Here is a 25,222-nt window from a genome sequence, read left to right on the forward strand (position 1 = left end):
AGCAACAACATGTCAAAAGGAGAAAAGAAAATACTCTGCCCAAGTAATTACCGTGATATCCGCTTGCCCCCAAAGATTGACTTGAAACTCATGTACCCGTCGGCTGTGGCAATTCTTCAAATCCTAAAGATCCAACAGAAGCTGCCTCCGGTGCTGGGTCTGCCTGACCAGCTGGCGTCGGTTGGGCATCCGACACCGGGGGCGAGGTGTTGCTGGAAGTCTCGGACTGCCTCCTGAGCAGCTCCAAGTAGCGATTCATCCATGCATCTAGTTGTGCATCATCCATTCGCTCGAGATCCTCGTCCTCTGTTAGGTGGATGTCTTGGATGGTCATTTTCTTGATGTCGACCATATCAACCACCTTTCTACTTCCGGTGACAGTGTTGTTTCCGGTCTCATCGTCGGTATCGTTGATCCAGTTACGCTTGATTGGTAGCGGAAAATCCAAAGACGGCAGGACCCCAACGTAGTCGTCGGGGATATGCCACAGCTTCTTGGCCGGGTTATGAAACTGAATTTCCTTGTACTTGTCCTTTTTAATCTTACTAAACGGGTACGGGGGCTGTCCCCCTCGTTTCAAAAGGGCGTCTTTCAAGTCCTGGAGCGGAGGAGGCTTCGTATAGAGCTCTCGGTACTGTTTCAGGTTCTGGTGCTGGGTCTCGTAGAACTCGTCGTTGGTGAGGAGGGCCCAGCCGGGGTCGTTCGGAGCCAAGTCCGACGGCCAGCACGGATTGTCCCTCAGGCCGTACCAGACATTGTCCACGGGGAGATTGTCCCAGTCCTCGAACTTGAAAACGGCATGTTGCGTTCTGACCGAGACGACGGATGTGATGGCTACCCACCAACTCGTCAGCCCAATACTTGGGTCTTGGCGCGCCTCGCTGGTGGAGGATCGGAAGGCGTGACTTACTGGCTCTCCCATTCGCTACCCGCGGCGGGTTCACGACGGGCACCCCTATTGTTCTCACGTTGTCGCGGATTTCATAGGTTTTTCCGCCCTGGGTTGTAATAGCATCGTTATCTGTGCAGAAACCTTTGAAGATGTTGCCAGCCGGACCGTTATGCGATCTTGGGTTGAGGCGAACTCGCTGAGCTGGAGAAGGCTTAGTGTTTATTGGGTGGTACGATCATGACAACAACATTCGTAAGGGATAGTTGGAGTTTCATCGTGAAGGAAGTACCCTTGGAAAAGGCAGCGTGTCACTATTAGCAACGGTAGCAGTGAGAGCACTCACCCATGTTGTTCCTGTTAGCATAATTGTCGCCAGGCCAGAAGAGGGCCGGTGGCCACTCGTCTCGTTCGCATAGCCCTGCAGACTTCTTGTCGTTCTCCCGGGGCAGCCAGCCCTGCGCCCATGGCCACCAGTGCTGGTTAAGGCCCTTTCGCGTCGTAACAGCGGTCGAGCCCCAACGGTCTAACGCCGTAGCCTTCAAATTCCTATTACCTGGGAGTCGGTATCCGCTCCGGGTCTCGGCGCAAGCGAATTCCGTCATGCTTTGGGTTGCCGCATGGATCTGCATCACCGAGCTGCATGACCAGAGTCGGGTTAGGAGCCAAGTCAAAGACATGTTGGGCATTGGTGAAACTGACCTGTAATGATAACAAGCTTGCGCCAAGTCCCTCGGACACTTTTGTGGGATGGTGTGTTTGTAGTGCCCGATGGACGGCCTGGTCTGCGTCACATGCATCGTTGGCGGATTTGGCTTACAGTCGAGACTGGACTCGGCATCACCCAGTTTTGCCTTTTCGTACCACCCGGGTTTGGCGCGCTTCTCAACCTTTTTACAGGCGTCCGAGTCTGTTGTGCTGGAAGTAGTAGATGGATGATCCGTGGTTGTAGTCGTAGGCTTGTCTTCAGTGGTTGTGGGAGACTTGTCGTTGGTGGTGGTAGGCCTGCTGTCAATAGCAGATGGTTTGTTGTCAGTAGTAGGAGGCTTGTCGGGGACATTGGTGTTGGGCTTCTCGGGGGGATCGGCTGGTTTTTTAGGTGCCTTGGGGGGATCTTTCTTGGGTGGTAGCCTCTTGCATCCCTTCTTATTAAAACAGCCAGTACTGGTCCCCATGGAGTCTGGCGCCTCACTGAACTGCTGGAACGCCGTCGTGATGTCGAATCCCTTGAAGCCTTTTTTTGATCAGCATAAACTGCTGTATAATGGAGCGATGACGAACGAGTAGGAGCTATGATCTTACTGGCATCGCCACAAACTGGTCCAACCCAGTTACCGAACATGTCCTCGGCTGTTTTCCCGTTTTCAGCCAGCGTCTTAGCGGCTCGAACTCCCCAGCTTACTGCCTTTACAGCCGAGCCTCCCGGAATAGCCGCGATACCCACATCCACAACCTGCTTGACCGTCTCCAACAAACCCTCACAGATCTTCTCGAGTATGTCCCCGAGCTTCTGCAATGCTTCGGCTATAGCGTTGATGATTGGATCAAGCATGGGTTTGAGGTCTTCCGTGCAAAAGCACTTGCCGATGTTGTGTAAGAAGCCATCATCGTCAAACTTCTGAAACGCAGGCTCGGTCTCTTCCAATGTTGGCATCAAGCTGTGGCACTATACATGTAAGATAAGTCAGCAGCAGGTCTCATCTGTCATAGGAACGGCGGCATGTTACCCCTGTGTCAGCCGATTTGCCTTGTTTCTTACACCACTCTTTACAAGGCCGAGAAGACTTCTCATCGTTGGTACAGGTATCACAATGTTCGACCTCATCATCTCCTTTGCGCTTGTACCCCAGGTAGAAGAAACATTGCCCTAGCGTTTCATACTGGGTAAGGACTTGGTTGTCTGTATCACGGCCACTGGCCGGAGTTACCATGGGAAGCAGCGCAAATAGGAAGAGCAAATAGCACTTCATAGTGCTAGAAACTTGAACAGGGCACTAAGAGACAGGTAAAATGACAAAGTATATGGCTGCTATGGAATAATGCGATACAAGGCTGAAGGACATGAGCGACCAACTTCTACGATGTATGGCTCGACTACGCAGAACCTCCTGGGCCTTTTAAATCCACGAACATCGATGTGTTGGATGACCGTACTCCTAACATATTGGGCCGTTTGGAGCGAAGCCAACATAACCGATGAAGGACACGGCATCAGGTTCCAGGAAAACCAACAACTCCGATATCTTCGCTTGGCTCTGGGGTCTATCACCAGTTGCATTACTTGAGCAGCCAGCGGATGATGAGATAATTTTAGAACATGATGAGGACACGGGGATGCATTGAGCCAAGCTGTGATGTCAATGACATCGCTTGCCCTCTAGTGTCGAGCCTGCTGGAGGTGAGAACTGGTATGATTGAGATACCACATTGGTTCGATCCTTGACGACACGCCTGAAGTTGGTTGACCAGAGATCCTTTAAGCCTACCTGAAACAAAACGACAACGACCCCAAGGGTTCCGAAAGGACGTTGGATTGATGATGTGTCATTATCGAAGTGCTCCAGGAGCAATTATCAAAACCAACAAGATAACTCAGCGTATCAGGAGACGCGCGCTTGTTCTACAGCAGGATGGGGGCTGCAAATCAGAGCCCTGTGCTTCATGCTGAGATATGTAGACATCAGGGGCAGCTGCCGAACGATTGGCTCGCTCATGTTGATGGGTGACATCAAGTCAAAAGGTCTTGGGGCCGCTCGGCCCGGGCCCTAATACAGAGGACTGCACAGCCAATCGGCCCGCCCCCCGCATACCAACCCTGCAGTGTAATTTGGAGAGGAGGGGGCGGAGTAGGAATGGCAGAAATAACGGAGAAACTCGGTAGGTTCCCAGGCAGCAAAGGACAATGCAAACGCGCGAACAACCATTTTCCCGTCCTGAGTTCCCCCGAATCAACATCTTCGCGATCCCAGAGATTCGCTTCATACTCTAGGGCAACATGGCTTCACCTCAGCATCCGTCCCTTCCGGCGCGACCTCGAGCTGCCGCTAGCGACGAGCAAGAAGCTGGCAGACCAGACACCAAAGAGGCATATTCGCACGATGCGACCGTGGCTGCCATAACTTCCATGTGGGAATACGTGTCTGAACTCTACCGCGGCGCCGAGTCCTTGTCCTACCCACCCCCCGGGAGGCTGGGAGGGCTTCGATCGCGACAACCTCAAGACTCTGCAAGAGAACGGCAAGTACAACAATGGTCTCACCGATAGAGTCCTGGACCTCATGCGCCAAATCCCGTACTTTGACTCGGTGGGCCCCGAGCTCATGTTCATGACGCACCCAGCCGACCACCGCGAGCACTTCTGTGACCCCAAGCTGAAACCTCCCGAGACCGATGATGAGAAAAAGCTTGCGGAGAAATACAAAGCCGTCTCTGTCGAAACTTATGAAGATCACCTTCCGCCGCACTTGAGTAAGTTTCCGTGGATACTGTTTTGTTCCTGTCGCTCACTCGCGCGCGATGCACGATGGCAACTAACACACCTCCTTTTCCTAGTGGTATTGACCACCGGTCACCCGTGGCGTTGTTATACCATCCTTATCGATACAGAACTGGGGGCTGTTCGGTTCTGGGATCGTTATGACGGCCAGGAGTTTCCTACAGAAGTACCTGGAGACTTGGGATACGAAGAGGACCGCTACGACATAGATCAGGATGGCCCAGATGGGTGGCGGGCGGCGCCCATCTACCGCATCTCAACCTTCTTTGATCTTTGGCGGAAGGAGTTCCTGGTAAGCTGTGACATATAAGGACCGCATTGCCTCTCTCCCTCCTAGGCATACGAAGTCAGTCTTGCAGATTGCTAACCTATCACAGGACTGGAACAAGGAGCTCATGTACAGGTCGGATGAGGAGGAGGAAGAAGAAGAAGAAGAAGAAGGAAGTGAGAACGAGGACAAGGACGAACAAGAGGCACAGGGGGAAACCTTTGATGACGACCGCGCAAAGCTATGATGATGCTTATCTTGGTGAAGCTGCACACACATCGAGACCCCAGTCTGTACTAGGACCAGTAATAGAGAAGTACCTGATAGTCCACTCAAAACTTGTGGTGTGAGGAGGGAGGAGATTGCCAGCTGGTATGGTCCGCGGCATCTTGGAAGGCGTTATCATCGAAGTGATTTATTCAGTGGAAACTGTGAAACCCAATAATAGTTCAGCGTATTACGAGATGCGCGTTTGCTCTACGGCAGGGGAAGAGAATTATCAACTCTCACTTCACCAGCGCTAATTCTATGCCCCGACAAAACTTGGATATTGAAGTTATCATGGGATCCCAGATCCTAGATACCTAAGCTTGCTAATGGTGTTGGGTGGAATTCCGGATTTCCTACGCGAGTCCCAATAGAGTGGACTGCACAGCCGACTGGCTCGGCCCCCCTGCATACCCTGCAGCGTAGTTTGAAGACGGGAGAGGAGAACCAGAAATAAGGCAGCAATTTGGTTGGCTCCAAAATGATAGTGTAACACCTAGGCATCCAAGCCCCAAGCAAGGATCTTATTCGCCTACTTCCCAAGTCTTTAGGGACAATACTTCCACTCCTCTATCCAAGCATTTTCCTACAATTTCGACGACCGCGACACAACATGCCTGCACCTCAATCACAGCTTCTACCACTCCGGCCTCAGGCCCCTCCCCTCGGGGAAGTTGGGGTAGCCGAAGAAGAATATTCGCATGAAGTTGCCGTTGCCGTCATTACCTCGCTCATGACTTACGCGGCCGAGCTCTACAACAAAGTCGACGACTCTTTCTGTTCCTTAGAATATCCTCCCCCGAGGGCTGGGAGGCCATCAGCCGAGATAACCTGGCCAAACTCCAGGAGAACGGCCAGTACATCGGTCTTACCGATAGAGTCCTGGAGCTCATGCGACACATCCCGTACTTTTGCCAGAACTCGCCCGAGCTCTTATTCGAAACGATTCCAATCAGCCATCTCGATAGATTTACCGGCTCCCTCGCCAGGTGGCCCGAGACCAACGAGGAGAGGGAAGCAGCACGGGAACGCATGCGCCAAGAGCGCGAGCTGAGAGAAGAGCAGCTAGTTCCACCGCATATGCGTGAGTATTATGGTAAACAGTTACTTATCCTCCCCATCAATTCCGTATTCCTTCAATCGTGGTACCGATCATGGATTCTGAGATACACTTTGCAGTGATGTTGACCACTGGTCGCCTTTGGCGCTGCTATACCATCTTAATCGATACCGAGAGAGGAGCCGTCCGATTCTGGGACCGTGCAGGGGATTACTATCCTACCCAGCATCCCGGTGACCTAGAGGTAGATATAGACCTGGACGAATGGCAAGCATACGAAGACGGCCCAGAGTCATGGAGACTGGCGCGCATTTACCGCATTCAGACTTTCTTCGATCTCTGGAAAGAAGAATTCATGGTACCGTCTACCCCATCACGACCCTGCGGCACAGAAAAAGCACGGCCCGGTAGGATGCTAACCCGTATCGGGTGTGGAACAGAGAACTGGAGAGGATGGAGGAGGAGAGGAAAGAAGACGAAGAGTGGGAGGAGATGGAGAGAAGGAAAGAAGCAGCAGAAGGAGAAGGTCAGAAAGAAGAGCAAGAGCAAGAGACAAAGGATGATAACTGACCAGAAGGACGTTGGTTTTGCTTATTGCGAACTTTAGCTTTGCCGAAGGTTTGCGTCTGTTCATAACTCCTGAGTGATGTCGTACATGGCAAACGAAAGCGCAAGCTAACCATCTAGATGTGTACATGGATGAGTACACATAGAGTGTATCTTGAGACCGCAGCGCCAGAAAATGCCACAACACGTTCACTTCTCCAACCAGCTAGTATTACCTCTTGATGTGGGTTGCAGCATCCTGTATGACTTTCTTGGTCGTTACCATCGGCCAACAGTCGGCTACCCGTCGGATACGGAGCGCAGCCCGGGCAGCTGATGCCATATTGAGCACTGGGCGGGATCAACCTCGACATCTAGATAGCCTCTAATAGTGAATCTTGATTAGCTTGCACTACTATGACCCAGCCACCAGGGTTCCATTTGCTACGTGCATTGGTAGATCGCGATCCGGGAATGCCGGCCCTACTCTAAGTACTCACCCGCCAATACATTAGAAATGCTGCGGATACTAGATGCCACCTTGTTTCGCACGATGCAATTCGCGTCGCATTTCGCGTTTGCTGAGTTGTCGTCGTTGTATGCGGTGTATGGCAATCGGGTTTGGCCATGCTCGAGTCAGTCGTCTGTGCTTTTGGGCGGAATCTGGGCGGAACAGAGTTCAGGGACGGAACTAACCATTGGCCTTGCCACGTGGAGCACCTGCGGTCGTCATTAACCTACATAAGTTTTCAAAGGGGGAAGCTAACGACGACTCGCGCGACAATTGTTCGATGTCGATGGGTCCGTGACGGGGTTGGCCGAGGTTCGCAAGTTTGCAAGTTTGCAGGGCTGGCTCTCCCTGGCTGTCGCTGGAGGGTCGACTTTTTTTTTTAGAGGGAGCTCCACCACGAGCATCAAACAGCATTCAAGCATTTTAGCATCCAGGTACCGGAAGTGCCGGGGTCAGTTCGGCATTGACCGCCATCGCGAAAAATTGTGGTCCGCCAGCACGAACATTTCTGCGCTTTCGGCGATTACGGGGTGGCGCCATGAGGACACGGCGTTTTTTTTTGGACAGCAGAAGGGGGATTAAAAGGATTCCGCGTCCGGGGCATTGCGATACTGGGGGGTGACTATTTGGCGATCCATCCATACCACCTGCGTCTCCAAGGACAGTAATAGACCAATAAGACTTTGCATTTCATTAGATTCCGCATTGCCGTATCTTGCCACACCATCCATCGTACGATATGGGTTCCGCCATGCAACAGCGTCTCTACATCCTCGACACCGGCTTCTCGCTGCCGGACCGCATCGGCTCCATCCAGTCCTGCCTCACCGACGGCAGCGACCTGCGCACCGTCGTCGGCGGCATGAAGCACAACCCGGACGGCATCGCCATCGACCACGCCGCCGGCCGCATGTACTGGACCAACATGGGCGCCAAGCTGGCCACCAACGACGGCTACCTCGAGTCCGCCAACCTCGACGGCTCCGACCGCAAGGTCATCGTGCCCCCCGGCAACGTCGGCGTCTTCACCCCGAAACAGATCGCGCTCGCCGCCAAGAGCAACAAGCTCTACTGGTGCGACCGCGAGGGCATGAAGGTCATGCGCTGCAACCCGGACGGCTCCGAGCGCGAGGTCCTGGTGTCCACGGGCTCGACCGACGCGGACCGCGCCGACACGTCGCGGCACTGTGTCGGCATCGCCGTCGATGAGAGCCGGGGCTGCTTCTACTGGACCCAGAAGGGCCCCTCCAAGGGCGACAGCGGCCGCATCTTCCGGTCCAAGATCGACGAGACTGCAGCGCCCGAGGAGCGGCCGCGCGAGATGATCCTGGGCGGCCTTCCCGAGCCCATCGACCTCGAGATCCACGAGGAGACGCAGACGCTCTTCTGGACGGACCGCGGCGACCCGCCGCGGGGCAACAGCCTCAACCGGATCTCGCTCGACGAGCTGGCGGCCGCCACCGCCGAAAAGCCGGTCAAGTCGGACATCTTGGCCCGGCGCCTGCACGAGGCCATCGGCTTGAGCGTCGACCACAAGAACCAGAAGGCCTACGTCGCGGACCTCGCGGGCGGTGTCTACAGAATCGACCTCAAGACCAAGGAGAAGACGGTGCTGTTCCCGGAGCTCGGAGACTTGACCGGTGTCGCTCTGGCGCATCTTTGAGGGCTGCTGAGGTTATATGGTTCAATTATATGCGCAAACGATAAGAGACGACGAGATCATGCATCAGGGGCGTTTAGACAGCGATTGATTTCGTTGGTTGTATATACAGATAGACGTTTAGAGAAGCACTTGGATTTGTTGAGATGAGATGATACCAATAGCAAAATGTACCTGTACCTGTACCACAACCAGTTGCGATTATATGAACCCTAGAGGGCAAGAAAGCACAGGCTTCAACAATCTTACGGCGTGCATGGCGGGAATCTGTATCAAGTCTTACGAGGCAAACTAACGCTGTGTATCTAAAAAGATTAATATTCCAAAAACAGCGGTCGAATCATACCAGCTCACCTCAGCACTAGCCCGTACTCGTATCCCAGACAGATAGCAGACTTCAACAATCACAGAAATCAATCAGACTACGTCAAGGGGATTAGGGATGGCGCTCGACCTGCTTGCGAATTGGCAATGGTTGCTGCCATGCACCGGCCCCTGAATGGCGCTGTCATACCCACGAAGCGAGAGGTTTTTGACAGACGATATTGAATAACACACGCCTATATAAGCCACGGGTTCTTGCACTTCAAGGAACGGACAGCAAACATGCTTGATACAACCTTCATATGTTTTCCAAGATGCAGTTTTCCAAAGGTGGCTCTCTCAAGTTTGCTCGACGATGCTTCGAGCAGTAGCTGACCAGAATCTGACTAGCGAACAGCAATTCAATGCAAAGAGAACAACCTCTTTTGGAGTCGTCAGTGTTCTTGTCCATCCGTGAGATACGAGGGCATTGCTTAATGCCAGATTCTAGATCCTCTTCCCAGGATTTGAATCCCTCGACGCTTATGGGCCCATGGAGATTCTCACTCAGGTACACAATGCCACTCTTTTCCAATGATATGATGCATTCGTAAAACCGCAATATCGCGGCGGTTCTGACCAAGTTGCACACCAGCTCTCCGCGAAGGTGAAAATGATCGTCTCCTTCATCTCCTTCGAGGCAGGCCCCGTCAATTCCCGCTACACCCCGCACGGCCAGCCGCCGGCCGACTTCGGCTACATGCTGGGCACGACCACGACAGCGACGCACACCTTCGCCGACGCGCCGGCCCTGGACATCATCCTCGTCCCCGGCGGCACGGGCACCCAAACGCTGGTGGAGCGGGACCCCGAAGACCACCGCAGCCGCGAGATCGAAGACTTCCTGCAATGCCGCGGTGAATGCTGCTGAGTAGGCGCCGCACCAGGATCCGGACTGGGATCCGTTTTCGGTGGTGTACGAGTTGCCCGGCGCCGACGCGTCGAGGTCGTTGGCTAGCTGCGTTGCGCCGGCCGGGTTCTGGCTAGGTCCGAACGTGGAACAGTGATGGGCTCATAAATGGGAGGGAAATAATATCAGATAAGAGGGGTAGGATGTGTAGGCAAGCAGGCAAGCGGTGTGTGACCAGGAACCGCTGTCCTTGACCTGGGTAGAGGATATTGATCGTAACGACTCATACATTTCATTACACTCTGTCATTTGGTGGTAGTTTTACAGTGCCAGTCTGCTGTCACGTCTGGTCAATTTGGTCTGAGTCGCACTAACATTTCCACATCCTCTGTTGGCAAAATCCAAGCAACAGTTGATGTTTGCTCAGGTACTGCGTTCTTTGTCGGCAATCCCTCGTGGCCCCTTTGACCTCGGGCTTAGTCCCCCTTACAGTCAAAGAGCCTTTCTTAATAGCAGGCCACGAGCCCAATAGTATTAAAGAACTTTCGGGACTATCCAATATCGGGATCATGAAATCCGTCTCTTCGGGGCCAGACTTGCTTACGTCAAGAAAGGCTTCCATCCCTTTATCGTGATGTTTAACAAAGCGTCAAACTTGCAGTATATAACCCAGCATGCCATCAGGCACAAGCCCCGTAGCCACCCTGTAATTCTAGTTGTAATCGTAATTTTCTTTCATTTATTTCCTTCGACTTTTCCTTTTCGTAACAAACGTGAAGCCAACATAAATCTTCCTTTGGCACTTACAGTCACTATCAAACACAATTACCAATCTTGGGCCACCAACCCCCGGCTTTGGCAAACACCATCACACTTTGATTCAACAATCTCTTTTCCTTTTCCTTTTTCCTTTTTTTTCTAGTCATGGCGCCACGAATAATCCTCCCCAAAATCAGCGCGTTCGGCCTCTCCCAGATCACGACACCAGGACCCCTATCGCCGCAGTCCATACACAAAATCCGCCACACTTTGCCCTCATCTCCCCTCACCGCGAGCCCGCAGTGTCCCCCGCCTCCGCGGGAGCCCTGCCCGTTCCTGTGGCAGTGCTGCTCCTGCTACACAACATACAGATTCTCCACCACGCGCCGGTGCCTCCTCTGCAGCCACAACTACTGCACGCGCGAAGTCGCTTTCGGCTCTAACTCGTCTACTTCCACAAACGGCAAGAAGCGCAAGCGCAGAAACCGCTACTGCCGCTCCGAGTTCGACTACGAGGGCTGGGCCACTTGGGGCGCCTGGCGCCGCGGCCACGCCCTGCGGCTCGAGAGTGCGCGCGAGCAGGACGCGGACGCTGTGCTGAAACGGCGCGAGCAGAAGTTCCTGAACAAGACGCACGACTGCTCCGTGCACTGCGACTTCCCCTCGCAGTGCTTCCACACGCAGATCCGCGTGCTCGAGGACGAGCTGCGCGAGGACGCGGCGCAGCGGGAGGCGCACGAGAACGCGAAGAGGGAGGCGGGGATGATGGAGAACGACGAGATTTTGATGGCTTATGCGGCGTCTTCATCGCCGTCTTCTAGGTCCAGCAACGGCCAACAGGCAGAGGCGGTAGTGGATTACGACCAAGAGGACGATCGGCTCGAGCTCAATTTGGCCAGGGACCTGCCCGAGGAAGAGAACGAATCGCCCACGAGCCCCGCCAGCAAGGCGCCGTTCTTCTACGACCAGAACAACCAGTCCCAAGTCAACGTAAGCGGTAGTGGCAACAACAGCAGTGCCAGCAGCAGCAAAGCGCCCGTCATCATCCCCGGCCTGACCTCCTCGCCCGCCGTCGACGCCACCAAGCTGACGCGCGACGAGCTCTTCGCCCTCATCGACGAGGACGACGACATGATGGCCTACGAGGACAGCCGGGCGGGCAAACGGGACGGTGCCGGCAGCCGGCCGCCAGTGCGGAACCAGACCGAGCTGGTGAATTGGGACGACCTGGATGACAGCAGCAGTGACAGCGGGGACGAGGAACCCTATTTCGAGTGTCGTGAAAAACCTCGGCGGCCTAGCTCTAGCGGCTCCGACTCGTCTACGTCATCGACGGAGTGGGAGGATGTGGATGAGGATGAGGAGATGGTGAACGCTGCCGCCGCGGAGGAAGAGGCGGCGCTGCGGGACTTTAGGAGGGTGAGGCACACGTTCATGATTGAGGCGTAAAGTCTTGAGTGGCAAACTTTTGGCGGTCTGCGACCTCTTTTGTTTGGTTAATCGGTACCTTTCTTCGGTATATAATTTTGTGCTTTGCAAGGCGTTAATGCAACATTGTCTTCACTGATCACTTCCATCTCAGATGTCTCGAAGGGTGTATTAGTCACGCGAGCCAGCATAGCTGTTTACAGTGAAACCCATTAAACAACGCGCAATGTCTAGGTGAAACCTATGAAGATACGATTATAACCATAGCATGAGATACGGCGAATGAAAGAAACCTGGGATATCGCTCTCGCTGACTGGCAAACGCTGAAACCATCCCATCGCAGAACTCCGACATGTTCCACCGACCTTTTCCAAACTTTTCCCCAAATCATAATTCATAAGTGCCCCAATTGCATACTCCCATCTCTGACAGACGACCCCCCAACTGCGAGTAGTATCTAAACATATCGACTCAGATCACATGGGCCCAATGTCCAATGCCCGCAGAGAGCCGGATAGCATATCACCTCCAGCCACCAACACGTAAAGCGCCATACTTTACCACACAGTCGTCACTAGCCAACCGCCGGCCGGTAGAGCCCCGTCCGCTTCCCCCTCGCCTCCAGATGCTCGACCTGACAAGCCTGCAGCACAGGCCGGAGGTTATTATCGATCTTGTCCCTTAGTATCCCGTCCACGTGGCGACTCAAATCGCTCATCTTGACGTTGAGCTGGCTGTAGTGGTGCTGCTGGTCGTTGCTCAGCGACTTGCTGACGGCGCGCAGGGCGGCGACGAGCTGGTAGACGGTCCCGGCGTAGGTGTCGCGGTTGGGCATCGGCCAGAGCCGGAACTTCTTCATACTCCGCAGGGTGGCGCCCAGCATGGCGTCGACGCTGGACGTCTCGGAGTGCAGCTCGTGCGCGACGTCGGGGATCAGGGACTCGACCCAGCTGAGGAGCGGCGTCAGGAGGCGCGAGACCACCTTTTGGCGCGTGGCGTGGATGGTTTCTGTTGTTGCTAGGTCAGTAGGAATATTCAGGATGATAGTATTCTGCCCACGGACCAAAGGCCTCCTCGGGCTCAAAGGACTCGTTGAAGAGCACCGCCTTGGTGCCGTGCGCCGTCGCTGGAGACCACAGGCTGCCGTTATCATCCAGACGACTGCACCAGGCCAGTTCGACAATGATCCTCTCGAACTCGGCCAGGTTGCCCAGCTCCCACGTGATCCAGAGGCACTTTTGCAGTGCCACATAGCTCGACGCGTTATGCGCGCCCGGCTGCTTCCGGTTGTTGAGCTCGGTGGCCTGCTGCAGCCGCAGGGCGCTCCAGAGATGGGCCCAGGGCCGCAAGCAGTGGGTCAGGTCGTACTTGTCGGTGGTGATGGCGAGGTCGTAGATGAGCTGGATGCGCGACCCCTTCAGCTCGTCCTGGGGCACCTTATCGAACTGCGTGTGGAAGATGCTCAGCAGGATGTAGAAGGTGCTAGGCGAGTCCTCGGGCAGGCGAATCACCCAGTCGCCCCGCGCGGGCCGGTGCGACTCGGCGAAGCCGCCGTGCAGCATCTGCCGGAAGACGGTCGAGGGGCGCGTGAGGGCGCGCGAGTCGGCCCGGAAGGTGGCCGGGGTGGCGCCCTGGTACTCCTCGCCAATAGCCAGCAGCAGGTCGCCATCCGGGTCGATGTCGAAGCGCCGTTCCGGAAGGGCCTGGTGGACTTGGGCTGGGGCTTGGATCTCGGCTTCCTCTGATTCGGCTTCTGGTCCACGGCCCTGAGCAGCAGGTGCTGGGGCTGAGTCAGGGTCAGGGCCAGGGCCAGGGGCAGGGTCGGTGTCGGCGGTGGTTTCAGTGCGCAAGGCCGGCGCGGGCCTTTCAGAGCCCGATTCGGAGGCTGAACGGCTCCGCGGGCGCTTGGTACCCGAGGCGCTCGGCTGTGCCAGTGAGCCAGTCCTGTTGCGCAATTCCATCTTCAAATGCGTGGCTACCAGTTGCGAAGATGATTAGGATTAGAGAAGGAATGACATGGTTTCCGACAATGCGCAGAGGGCAGGGCTGCGCAGTATTGATGAGATGAGATGGAACGTTCGGCGTTGGCTGGCCGAGGCAGCGCAGTGAGTGCAGGTGTAGTAGCAGCAGTGCTACTGTGCCAGCGAGGGGCAGCTAATGTGCTTGTGTGCGTGCCTGGCTTGGGGGCCTTGGGGGCCCAAGCACTTGACAATCCATTGCCCACCAGCCAATTAGCAGGCTGTAGCAGGCTGTAGCAGGCTGCCTGCCTGTCCGACATGCCGTCTAACCCTCTCTGCTTGAACGGAAGTCGGAATCACCGACATGTTTCGCGCAAACCTTTTGGCGCGAACTGGCTTTAATGAAGAAGACAACAACTATAGAAAAAAGGATCAAACTCTTTAAAAACAAGGAAGGCTGCGATGCCTCGACGAAACCCGCGACGGGGGAAAACACGTTTCTAGGTGGCACTTGGCGTGGTGCCCACTTGCTTCCAGTGCCGCGACTAACCTCCAGTAGCATTAGCATGGCGATGGAGGCACCTACCTGTACCTGATATACTGGAGATTGCGGAAAGCCCGGGGATCAATGCCGACATGCAAGCAAGCTCTCGTGTTTGATGCGCATCGTCGCAATGAGGCTATCCACCGCATGCAAGCCACCGAGTTTGTCAGCAACCACCCCCCCATGCTTTCGTTCCTTACTCCGCACCCCAATGACCGTATGATGTCACCGATCTGGCAGGTCGTATTAAACGTCACAACCTCCACCGTGACATCGTCCATGATCAATACAAATTGAGGGGGGAACCACATGGGAATGTCTCGTCGTCTTCTTTACTATTCATCCGAAGTTGCTCTGTGAAGGAAGACAATCAACCATCACGTCCACTGAGAGAGACACACCATCATGTCGTACGTCGACGGCGCCGGTCGCTACCTCGGCCATGTGGGCAACGAGTCCGGCAGCGCCCTGGACTCGTCCCCGATCCCCTCGGCCGTGAAGTACCACCACGGACTGCGGCGCGAGCTCCTGGACGTCGGAATACTACGAGACACCATCCTGCCCAGCCTGCAGGTGCACGGCTCGCTGGCCCTGCTCGCGTACGGCGTCGCCCGCGCCACCGACAGCGTCGAGGGCAAGGACTTTCTCTGGCCCGTCGCGCCCATGGCAAACGGCTGGTGGAGCGCCGTCGGCCGCAAGGTCTACTCGAAAGGCCTGACCCTCCCGCAGGCTTTCGCGACGCTGTCGCGGCCTGAGCGCCTGCTCCTCGCGGGCGTCACGCTCTGGGGCGGTCGCCTCTTCTACCGCATCGCGAGCCGCTCCGCCCGCCGACGCAAGGCGGCGCCCGGCTCGGACGACGCGCGCTACGAGGAGGACAAGAAGGCGCCCGGGTTCTGGAACAAGGCGCTCTTCACCCTGTTCGTCCCCGAGGCCCTCGTCCAGACCGTCATTTCGCTTCCCTTCACGGCGCCGTTCCACCACCAGGGCGCGGTCCTCACCGGTTACCACCCCGTCATCCAGGCTGTCGCTGTTGGACTCTTCTCTGCCGGCTTCGCTCTCGAGGTTCTTGCGGATAAGCAACTGGAGGAGTTCAAGCAGGACGACAAGAACAAGAACGCCGTTTGCAAGGAGGGAGTCTGGAGTCTCGTCCGACACCCCAAGTAAGTCACTGTCCTCTCACACGCCCCTTTCGAAGACATGGCAGCAAGCTAACCGCGTATCGTAGCTACCTGGGCGACTCTCTGGTCCACTTCTCCTTCCCGCTGCTGCTGTACGGCTCGGACATGCTGGCCCCGATCGAGATCCTCGGCTGCCTCGCCAACTACGCCTTCCTGCGCTACATTGGCGGCGACAAGCAGACGGAGCAGCACCAGGAGCGCCGCTACTCGCAGACCAACCTCGAGAAGCACGCCGATTTCAAGAAGTTCAAGGAGACGCACAACTCCGTCTGGCCCCGCGTCGAGATGGTCAAGAACAAGTGGTTGTGGTATGTGCTGGGTGCGGGTGTTGCCGGTGCGGCTGTCGAGCAGGCTGTTCACCAGCTCCTTTAAAGGGGTGGCCAGGTCAGGGCCCTGGTGATTCGACAAAATTGAATCATTCATCAGTGTACATCAATGTACGTTTCCGTTGTTAGGTATGGCGTTATTGGCTTGGACTGGGAACAAATTTGCACAGTCTAGTTATATCAATGATAACAATCCTTATACGAAGAACAACGAGCCCTCAAATTTGCCCGTGGGGCTTGATAACAATACCTATCTGAATGCAGATCCTGATCTGAACTATCGTGAAGTACCTGTACGGAGGAGTCTCACTCCTGCCCGGTACGGGGCTGGTGTTGAGAAGCGGAACCCCCCGAAACACAGGACCCGGCATGCTGTGGCCGTGAAGTCGACCCCCGTGGTGTCGAGCCCGGGCCGCCCTTTTTAAGGGAGTTTAGGCACCGGTGGTATCTCCTACCTGCTCGGCGCCCCTTTCCAGCCGCATCGCCCCTCATCGCCCCTCCGTCCTCCGTTTGTCACGCAGGGACCCGTGTTCCTGCGGCTGTGTTCCTGCGGATGCCGAACAAAAAAAAAAAAAAAAACGCACACCACCCCAGGCAACGGTGAGCTGAGGCACCGACCTTTGGACTTTTCTTTTGATTCCATCCCGGAATTTCCGCTGTCAATGACTTCCCATTGACACTGGGATTCGACCATCACTCACTCGCAACCATCAGATTGACTCCCTCCTTACGGGATCTGGTCCTTGAATCCGTAACAGAGATTGCATCCCTACTTCCTTCCACTGGCCATTCGTTCCACCACCTACTTCGGCTGCTGCAGTTTGATCTTCAAGATGTCTTCGGCCACCAGATTCGATTACTACGCGGAGCTGCGCATCGAGCCTACCGCTACGTCGCAGGAGATCACGGCTGCCTACCGCCGCCTGGCCCTGCTTCGCCACCCTGATCGAAACCCCGACGATCCCACGGCCACTGCTTCCTTCCAGCGTGTAAGTTGCCTCTTTGTTCTCTTATTTCCATCAGTACTTACCATGTGGTATCGTGGTACTGACTCGGAGACATGGGAAACCAGCTTCAAGAGGCATACGAGACCCTCGGAGACTTTGACAGAAAGGCTGCCTACGACGCCTCTCGCCTCTACCCCGGCCAGCAGCCCGCTGCATTCTACCAAGACGGCGATCACGAGACCTTCGTCGACTCCATCATCGAACGCTACTTCGCCGGCGTCCAAGAGGCCATGGCCCGACAGCGGGCCGCCTTCGAGGCAGCCACCAGATTGCAGCAGGCCGAGACCGAGGCCCAGCGCCGCCGCGAGGAGGAGGAAGAGCGGCGCACCGCCGACCGAATCCTCCGCGAGGGACGGGAACGCTTCGCGGCCGAGCAGCAGCGCCACGCCGAGCGGCAGATGCGCGCCGAGAAGAGGAAGGAGGCGGAGCGCGAGGTGGCGGCCCTGATGGCAGAACAGGCGCGGCAGCATGCGGATGAGCGGGCGCAGCAGGAGCACCGATGGGCCCTGCACAAGGCCGTCACGAGGCCGGACAAGAAGAAGGCCTGCCTGCATTCGCAGTTTGATGGCTGGGTCAAGCACGGCCACCGGCGCAAGCCCCGTTGCGAGGAGTGCGGCGAGAAGCGCAGCATGACCACGTTCGGCTGCCCCTACTGCGACATCACGGTCTGTCCTATGTGCCGCGATAAGCTGGTCAAGGCGAAGCGGGACTCGAAGGAGTAAACTGCTGCTGGAGATGAATGCACTGAGACCGAGGGAGTGAGATGGATATACCATTGGAATGGATGGTGGCAACCAATGATCGACTGCCTCTGACTACATACTTGCTAGGACCTGAGGCTGAGGCAATACGAATACGACAGGTTGGACAGGGAGACCGATGTACTTCTGCCATAGGCCAAACAACATGAATTGCGAGAAAATCGCTACAGGTTACTATTTTTCAACGTGATGAGAACCAGCATCTTCAACTTTTGAGGAATGGACAGTAAGGTGCAGATGTATCTGAGGCTGAAAGGTTGGACATCTGGATTGGAGGCACAAGGGACCTGAAAGTCGGAGGTGAAGCCACCGAACCCCGCCGCCGCTGCTGCTGCTGCTGCTGCTGCCCGCTAAGGTAAAGCGATTTCCAGCCACGGGCGCCCAGAACGCGTCACTAAACCAATTTACGCGTCTTCTCGCCAACGCTACCCGCCGAAATAGTTGATTGCATTGCCAACCCAATCGTCTCCCATTCGTCCCGACAGCACCACTGCGACAGCCACATCGCCTTCAAGTAAGTGAAACGGACCTCTTTGGAAACCCATCGCATCCATCAATCGCCCAGCATGTCCGACTTCGAAGACGAGATGGACGTGGATGCTCCTCCCTCCAACAAGGACATCATGTTCTCGTCCGACAACACCACCAAGGGCAAACGCAGCGCCGCCAACCTGCCCGTCGAAGCCGAAGACTCTCTGCCCTGGGTCGAAAAGTACCGACCCGAGACCCTCGACGACGTGTCCGGACACCAAGACATCCTAGCCACCATCAACAAGTTCGTCGACTCGAACCGACTGCCGCACCTGCTGCTCTACGGGCCCCCGGGCACCGGCAAGACCTCGACCATCCTCGCGCTGGCCCGGCGAATATACGGCGAACAGAACGTGCGGCAGATGGTGCTCGAGCTGAACGCCTCGGACGACCGCGGCATCGACGTGGTGCGCGAGCAGATCAAGACCTTTGCGTCGACCAAGCAGATCTTCACCATGGGCGGCGGCGCCTCTAGGTCGGGCGGCATGGCCAGCTTCAAGCTGATTATCCTCGACGAGGCCGACGCCATGACCAACACGGCCCAGATGGCCCTGCGCCGCATCATGGAGAAGTACACGGCCAACACGCGTTTTTGTATTATCGCCAACTACACCCACAAGCTGTCTCCGGCCCTGCTGTCGCGGTGCACGCGCTTCCGGTTCAGCCCGCTGAAAGAGAACGACATCCGCGTCCTGGTGGACAAGGTGATTGTGGAGGAGAACGTCAAGATCTCGGCCGACGCCACGGATGCGCTCGTCCGGCTGAGCAAGGGCGACATGCGAAGGGCATTGAACGTTTTGCAAGCATGCCAGGCATCAAGTACGTCATTTTCTTTTGCTACCACCACTACCCTTTTTTTTCAAATATGCTAATATGTCCGAACAGGTACCCCGCTTCGACTGAAAGACGAGCCCAAACCCCAAGAGAAGGACATTGTGCGAGAAACCATCACGACCGAAAGCATCTACAACTGCATCGCCGCGCCCCCGCCCGAGGCGATCGAGAAGATTGTGCAGACCCTCCTCAACACGAGCGACGTGACGTCGTGCCTGTCGACCATCAACACGCTCAAGGTGGCCAACGGCCTGGCCCCTGGCCGATATTATCACTGCGCTCGCCGAGACGCTGTCGACGCTCGAGGTCAAGCCCGAGGCCATGATCCGCTGGCTCGACGGGCTGGCCGAGATCGAGTACAGGGTTTCCGGAGGCGGGAGCGAGGCGATCCAGACTGGCGCGGTGGTTGGGGTCATCCGGGAGGGGTGCGAGCTGACGGGTTGAAGAGTTCATGCAGTTCACAACCAACACTGTTCCCTTGCTGGTAAGCCCGATACGAGATGCAGTCAGTTCTGGAGGTTACAAAGAAAGGCAAACGGCCGAGGTTGCTGCAGCTACCTGCCACCCAGGCGTTTGAAAGGCTAGGACGGACGGGCAGCAGTAACGAGCACACGGTTTTTTAGGTGCATTGGCGGCATGCGACAGCCAGTTGCCTACTGCTGTTACTTGGCGATCTGCCCTGGGTTGGACCAATAGATTCAACCTTCAACTGAAGCTTCGTAGCTGGATGGCTGTGCACCCAACTGCAGCTGCCAGCCTCTTGTTTGCTGCCCTGAAGAATCGGATAAAACCAGTCCATCAATGATAAATGAAACTACTATCAATCTTCCATCCGTATTCTTTTTCGACTGTTGCATCGTGGCCTTCTTCCATGGAACATTGGCTGATTTGAACGGTCGTTTTACATTGCACAACTACGGCGTTTCATGCCCCGCTATGTCAGTCAATTGCGCTTGCCAACGCAGTAGGTTAACAGCTGAAGGCGAATCGAATCGAAACCTCCACTTCCGAAAGTCGGTTCAACATCGTCGGCCATCCCACTTGCCTCACTAAATTGCCCATCCACTACGTCGTCGGCCTTAGTCGCAGCACCCAGAAATAACGGTTACAATTGCATGACCTGATCAAAGGCACACCAGTCTCGTTGGCGCCCGTCAATCGCCCAACATGTCTGTGCATAGCGCCTTAGCTACACCCGAGATCCTGCATATCATATGCGATTTCTTAGAGACCAAGGACCTCTACTCGTTCCGTCGTGTTTGTAGCAAGTTCGCAGACGTCGGCGCCTGCTACGCATTCCAGGAACTCATCATCCACTTCCACAAGGATGACTTCGACATGCTGCGGCACTTCGCAGAGTACGAGGCTGTTGCGCGGAATGTGCGGTCCCTCATCTACATTGGCGACACCCTGCAGGACGACACCACCATCAACTTCCCGGAGTTTGCGGCGCACTACATGTTCTCCCAGATCAGCAACGACGCCATCTCCGCCATCACGGGCGGCCGCGGCATTTCGTCCCTCATGAACATTGACGGCCTCAAGCCGTCCTACGACTGCTACGAGGAGCTGCTGGCCACGCAGAAGCGCATGCTCCAGGACGACGTGGACAACGCCGTCATCAAGTACGCCATCTCCAAGTTCCCGCGGCTGCGCGACATCACCATGTCCCTGGGCGGCGACACGTACGAGATCGACTACGTCAAGGGCAAGACGCCCTTCAAGAACTCCCTGGTGAAGCCGGGCACCGAGCCCGAGCCCGTGGGCTGCCGCCAGCTCGGCACCCTGCTGTCGGCCATCGGGGACAAGGACATCAAACTGAAATCGCTGACGGCCGGCCACTTCAGCTGGAAGTTCTTTGAGAACAACCCGATGACGGTGCTGAGCGGCGCGCTGGCGCCCTGCGCGGGGTTGACGTACCTGGAGCTGCTGATCGACACGGGCGTCGAGGACGCGCACGAGGAGGAGCCGAACCTGGGGAGCGAGGTGCACAAGTGCCGGCCCGTCATGGAGCGGGGCCTACTGCGGGATTTTATCGCGTCGCTGACGCAGCTCAAGACGCTGTCGGTCATGTTCAACTTTCATTCGTACGAGCACGGCTTCCCGGCCGCGCTTGAGGATGTCATCAAGCCGAAGCACAAGTGGGAGCATTTGGAAGATTTGAGCCTGGGCAACATCGAGTGCGAGCGGCAGGAGCTCATGTCGGTCCTGAAGCGGCACAAGGACACGCTGGACTCGCTGGAGCTGCAGGACATCCGGCTCAAGAGCACGTCGTGGCTGGCGCTGCAGTCATCGATCCGCAAGCATTTGAACTTGGTGGACGCCATGGTCACGGGCGAGCTGTACGGCGTCGACGAGGAGATGATGATGGACGAGCTGTTCATGCTGGAGCCGGCGGATCTACGGGACGAGCTGAGGGACGATTTGTGCGATTACCTTTGCGGGAAGAGGCGGCGGGGGTTGACACGGGATGACAATAACTTTCTGCTGTGAAGGCGACTAAAGACGGTCTTGCTACGTGGACAACATTGACCTATGACGCGGGTCGGGGTGTTGCGTTCAATAGACGGTTCATCAGCATCACCTAGTACGAACCGCTGCACGCTGGGATGTGTTATTCGACCGGGAGGAAAGGCTTGGCCGAATTGATTGCGGAACGAATACAACAGATTACGAGCTTTTCGCCGACATGAGTCCTATATCCTGTACTCATTCGACCCCGCCGGATCTGAGATAGGGTAACATCGAGTGCGACTACGCGACTCCGAGATTCTGGCCCACCTGCGACCGGGCAGCAATTGGAGTGAGATCAGAGTCTAGACTCGGATGCTGCGGTGCTTTCTAAAGGAGATTTACGTGCTACGTTCATCCAGGGGGGGCGATAGATTAACTGGTCTCATCCTCATTTGCACGCCTGTGGCACAACTGTCATTTAGCCGCAGAAGCGACCTGGACTAGCTGGGGCTTTTCTTACTCTGGCGACGGCATTGCCTAATCTAGAACCTTTTCTCACGGGATACGATCCATTACATTGGTTGCCGTCGTGTTTCTAAAAAACAGCGTCACGATGTACGTCCTCTTTTCGTATTTGAACTGTTCGTCTGCCACTTGTGAGTTGTTCGACGTATCCGACTAGATGTGTTGATTCGGCCTGCTGTGACAGGCATCCTACGATGAAGCCCATCTTGATTCTCTTTTATTCTCTTGCACTGTTCGTCTCAAGGGTCTCTGTCACGCCTTTGCGTCATCATGGCCCAGAGGGTCCCGACCCTGGGTTCCAGACAACGACCAGACGGGCGGTTCCTGATGACCACGTGAAGCATGAGAGACGAACCTTCGAACAGGGGCGGAGATGGGTGAGGCTGAGGAGGGCAGATGCGCTGGCGACGCTGCCTATGCGGATAGGCTTGAAACAGCGCAATCTAGAGAAGGGGCACGATCTGTTGATGGATATGTGTGTTTTAACCGTTTTCATCCAACATCAACTGTTCTAGCAGAAGGGCAACCTACTAACCAACCAGGTAGCTCTGACCCAACATCGAAGAACTACGGCAAGCATCTCACTTCAGCCGAGGTGGCCGACTTCTTCACCCCGTCCGAGACGAGCGTCGCGGCTGTCAAGGACTGGCTGGTTGGAGCTGGCCTTCCGGCGTCGGCCATAGCTCGGTCTCTGAATAGGCAATGGATCCAGTTCGATGTGCCGGTCCGTCAGGCTGAGGACCTCCTCGCGGCCGATTACCACGTCTATGAGCATGACGAAAGTCGGGTCCAGACAGTCGCTTGTGAAGAGTGAGTACAGAAGTTTTCCCTCAGGAGTATAGGAGAAGCCTTGGTCTTTCAACTGCTAACTTGACGAGGTACCATGTCCCCGAACATATACAGGAGCACATTGACTACATCACTCCGGGCATCAAGCTCATGAGCCTGGGCGAGAGCCATGGGCCACGCGGCCAGGCCAGGAAGCGAAGTACTTCTAGAGGAGGCGAGGGCATCGACAGGTTCATCTTACCCGTGACAAAACTGGATCCTGCCAAGTTCAAGACTGCCATGAACCACACGAGCGCGCCCAATGATGCTGGGCCAAGCATCCCCTGGAATATCCCGTTTCCGCTTGATGGCGACTGCGATAAGTACATGACTCCCGCGTGCATCCGACGTACAGTTTTCTGCACCCTAATTGATCTCGGAACACAGGCGCTGACAAGTGCAAGGGCTCTATCGTGTACCTAAAGGCACGAAAGCACACCCTAGTAACAAGATGGGCGTATTCCAAGGGCTGGGGCAGAAGTATACGCAGCACGACCTCAATACGTTCTTTATGGGGTTCATGGAGTAATACGAGTCCTCGAGGAGAAAGTGAAAGGCAAACGGCGACTAACAACTCTGCTGTAGTGGAATCATCCCCAACGGGACGCATCCCGAGCTCCGGTCCATCAACGGCGGCCGCGGCGTGACGACGGATCGGAGGCTCGCAGGAACGGAAGCCAACCTCGACTTCCAGATGGCGTACGGGCTGATCTGGCCGCAGCAGACGGTGCTCTACTCGGTCGACGACGAGTACTACCAAAAGAATCAGGCGGGAGCTGATTCTCCTTACAAGGGCTTCTTCAACAGTATGTATGCGACCGCTTCTCTCTAGCTGGACAACAATGGGAAAGCTGACAGCACCATGTATAGATCTCTGGAACGCCATAGACGGTAGCTACTGCTCATCCTCCGCCTTCGGCGAAACCGGCAACTGCGCCTGCCCCGAGTGCCTAGACCCGTCGTACCCCAACCCCCACACCAACAGCTCTCTGGGGTATCAAGGCCCCCTCATGTGCGGCGCCCACGCCCGCACCAACGTCATCACCATCTCCTACAGCGGCGGCGAGGCCGACCTGCCCTACTCGTACCAGCGGCGCCAGTGCGCCGAGATCCTGAAGCTGGCGCTGCAGGGGACCACGGTGCTGGTGGGCTCGGGGGACGACGGCGTCGCGAGCGCGGGCAACGATCCGGCGCCGAATGGGTGTTTGGGTAGGGACCATGAGGTCTTTCATCCGCAGTTCCTGTCGACTTGTCCGTATGTGCTTTCGGTGGGGTCGACGCTGCTGCCGCCGGGGCGGAAACCGGACGGCGTCGATGGCGGCGGCGACGATGACGATGATGGGTCGGCGTCATCATCGGCGCCAAGCGGTTGCGGTGCGGAGAAGACCGAGAGGAAGGAGAAGGAGAACCCAGAGACTCCGACCGTGCGTTTCCCCTCCGGCGGCGGCTTCTCCAACATCTATCCCAGGCCGCCCTGGCAGGACCGCCACGTCGAGAACTACTTCGCCCGAGTCAATCTCTCCTTCACGGGCTACGACGGCGGCCGACCGCGCGAGGGCTTCTTCATCGGCGACCCCAGCAACCTAACGACTTCGAACAACCCCGCCGATACCAGTGCCTATAACAGCAGTGCTACTCCCGGCGACGTCACCGCCCCCGGCCGCTTCAACCGTCTCGGCCGCGCCTACCCCGACGTCGCCGCCAACGGCGACAACTTCGTCATCTCGCACCGGGGCGAGCTGGCGCGCATCGGCGGCACGTCGGCATCGTGCCCCCTTTTTGGTAGTTTACTGAACCTGATCAACGAGGAGCGGCTCGCGGCGGGCAAGCGGGGGCCCGTGGGGTTCGTGAACCCGGTGCTGTATGCGCACCCGGAGGTGTTTCGGGATGTGGTCGTGGGCGGGAATCGGGGGTGCGGTGCTGGAGTAGAGGGGCAGCAGGGGATGAAGAAGCCGATGGCATTTCCGGCGGCGCCGGGGTGGGATCCTGTTTCGGGGCTGGGGACGCCGGACTTTCCGAAGATGTTGGAGTTGTTTATGAGTTTACCGTAGTTGGCGAGGTGTGTTGTGTGGGTGGTCGATTGTTTGCGGGTCTCTTTATACTGCATCTGATGAGTTCCAATGGACCAAGTACTATCCTTTATTTGATCGTCTATGTCGTCTGTCCAATGCTACATGA

The 25,222-nt window shown here is 56.3% G+C and overlaps 12 protein-coding genes across 12 annotated transcripts; 10 read left to right on the forward strand and 2 right to left on the reverse strand.

Moving 5' to 3' along the window:
• Positions 1-88: 88 nt before the first annotated feature.
• On the reverse strand, positions 89-2,681 carry PG986_008609 (uncharacterized protein; the record flags this gene model as incomplete). The annotated part of the gene is made up of 7 exons (XM_066844831.1): positions 89-787; positions 843-1,093; positions 1,236-1,445; positions 1,592-1,669; positions 1,710-2,123; positions 2,192-2,555; positions 2,649-2,681. 7 exons carry the CDS (start codon positions 2,679-2,681, stop codon positions 89-91), a joined length of 2,049 nt encoding a protein of 682 aa, XP_066697229.1.
• A 1,203-nt stretch (positions 2,682-3,884) lies between these two features.
• Positions 3,885-4,900, forward strand: PG986_008610 (uncharacterized protein; the record flags this gene model as incomplete). Its single annotated transcript, XM_066844832.1, has 4 exons — positions 3,885-4,015; positions 4,053-4,357; positions 4,442-4,677; positions 4,763-4,900. 4 exons carry the CDS (start codon positions 3,885-3,887, stop codon positions 4,898-4,900), a joined length of 810 nt encoding a protein of 269 aa, XP_066697230.1.
• Positions 4,901-5,533: 633 nt separating this feature from the next.
• PG986_008611 (uncharacterized protein) lies at positions 5,534-6,550 on the forward strand (the record flags this gene model as incomplete). The annotated part of the gene is made up of 4 exons (XM_066844833.1): positions 5,534-5,683; positions 5,767-6,004; positions 6,100-6,338; positions 6,392-6,550. The coding sequence occupies 4 exons, from the start codon at positions 5,534-5,536 to the stop codon at positions 6,548-6,550; spliced, it is 786 nt and encodes a 261-aa protein (XP_066697231.1).
• Positions 6,551-7,776: 1,226 nt separating this feature from the next.
• Positions 7,777-8,700, forward strand: PG986_008612 (L-carnitine dehydrogenase; the record flags this gene model as incomplete). The annotated part of the gene is made up of 1 exon (XM_066844834.1): positions 7,777-8,700. The coding sequence occupies one exon, from the start codon at positions 7,777-7,779 to the stop codon at positions 8,698-8,700; it is 924 nt and encodes a 307-aa protein (XP_066697232.1).
• Positions 8,701-9,673: 973 nt separating this feature from the next.
• PG986_008613 (uncharacterized protein) lies at positions 9,674-9,931 on the forward strand (the record flags this gene model as incomplete). The annotated part of the gene is made up of 1 exon (XM_066844835.1): positions 9,674-9,931. The coding sequence occupies one exon, from the start codon at positions 9,674-9,676 to the stop codon at positions 9,929-9,931; it is 258 nt and encodes an 85-aa protein (XP_066697233.1).
• Positions 9,932-10,834: 903 nt separating this feature from the next.
• On the forward strand, positions 10,835-12,118 carry PG986_008614 (uncharacterized protein; the record flags this gene model as incomplete). Its single annotated transcript, XM_066844836.1, has 1 exon — positions 10,835-12,118. The coding sequence occupies one exon, from the start codon at positions 10,835-10,837 to the stop codon at positions 12,116-12,118; it is 1,284 nt and encodes a 427-aa protein (XP_066697234.1).
• Positions 12,119-12,672: 554 nt separating this feature from the next.
• Positions 12,673-14,059, reverse strand: PG986_008615 (uncharacterized protein; the record flags this gene model as incomplete). Its single annotated transcript, XM_066844837.1, has 2 exons — positions 12,673-13,106; positions 13,162-14,059. 2 exons carry the CDS (start codon positions 14,057-14,059, stop codon positions 12,673-12,675), a joined length of 1,332 nt encoding a protein of 443 aa, XP_066697235.1.
• A 946-nt stretch (positions 14,060-15,005) lies between these two features.
• PG986_008616 (uncharacterized protein) lies at positions 15,006-16,150 on the forward strand (the record flags this gene model as incomplete). Its single annotated transcript, XM_066844838.1, has 2 exons — positions 15,006-15,760; positions 15,826-16,150. 2 exons carry the CDS (start codon positions 15,006-15,008, stop codon positions 16,148-16,150), a joined length of 1,080 nt encoding a protein of 359 aa, XP_066697236.1.
• A 787-nt stretch (positions 16,151-16,937) lies between these two features.
• On the forward strand, positions 16,938-17,833 carry PG986_008617 (X-domain of DnaJ-containing-domain-containing protein; the record flags this gene model as incomplete). The annotated part of the gene is made up of 2 exons (XM_066844839.1): positions 16,938-17,093; positions 17,177-17,833. 2 exons carry the CDS (start codon positions 16,938-16,940, stop codon positions 17,831-17,833), a joined length of 813 nt encoding a protein of 270 aa, XP_066697237.1.
• Positions 17,834-18,438: 605 nt separating this feature from the next.
• On the forward strand, positions 18,439-19,681 carry PG986_008618 (uncharacterized protein; the record flags this gene model as incomplete). The annotated part of the gene is made up of 3 exons (XM_066844840.1): positions 18,439-19,222; positions 19,289-19,476; positions 19,526-19,681. The coding sequence occupies 3 exons, from the start codon at positions 18,439-18,441 to the stop codon at positions 19,679-19,681; spliced, it is 1,128 nt and encodes a 375-aa protein (XP_066697238.1).
• Positions 19,682-20,404: 723 nt separating this feature from the next.
• Positions 20,405-21,730, forward strand: PG986_008619 (uncharacterized protein; the record flags this gene model as incomplete). The annotated part of the gene is made up of 1 exon (XM_066844841.1): positions 20,405-21,730. The coding sequence occupies one exon, from the start codon at positions 20,405-20,407 to the stop codon at positions 21,728-21,730; it is 1,326 nt and encodes a 441-aa protein (XP_066697239.1).
• Positions 21,731-22,410: 680 nt separating this feature from the next.
• Positions 22,411-25,095, forward strand: PG986_008620 (Tripeptidyl-peptidase sed1; the record flags this gene model as incomplete). Its single annotated transcript, XM_066844842.1, has 6 exons — positions 22,411-22,691; positions 22,763-23,026; positions 23,095-23,393; positions 23,449-23,569; positions 23,630-23,850; positions 23,915-25,095. The coding sequence occupies 6 exons, from the start codon at positions 22,411-22,413 to the stop codon at positions 25,093-25,095; spliced, it is 2,367 nt and encodes a 788-aa protein (XP_066697240.1).
• Positions 25,096-25,222: the final 127 nt, after the last annotated feature.

This window comes from Apiospora aurea, assembly GCF_038362705.1.
Source record: "Apiospora aurea strain CBS 24483 chromosome Unknown utg000006l_segment0_segment0, whole genome shotgun sequence".
Taxonomy (NCBI): Eukaryota; Fungi; Ascomycota; class Sordariomycetes; order Amphisphaeriales; family Apiosporaceae; genus Apiospora; species Apiospora aurea.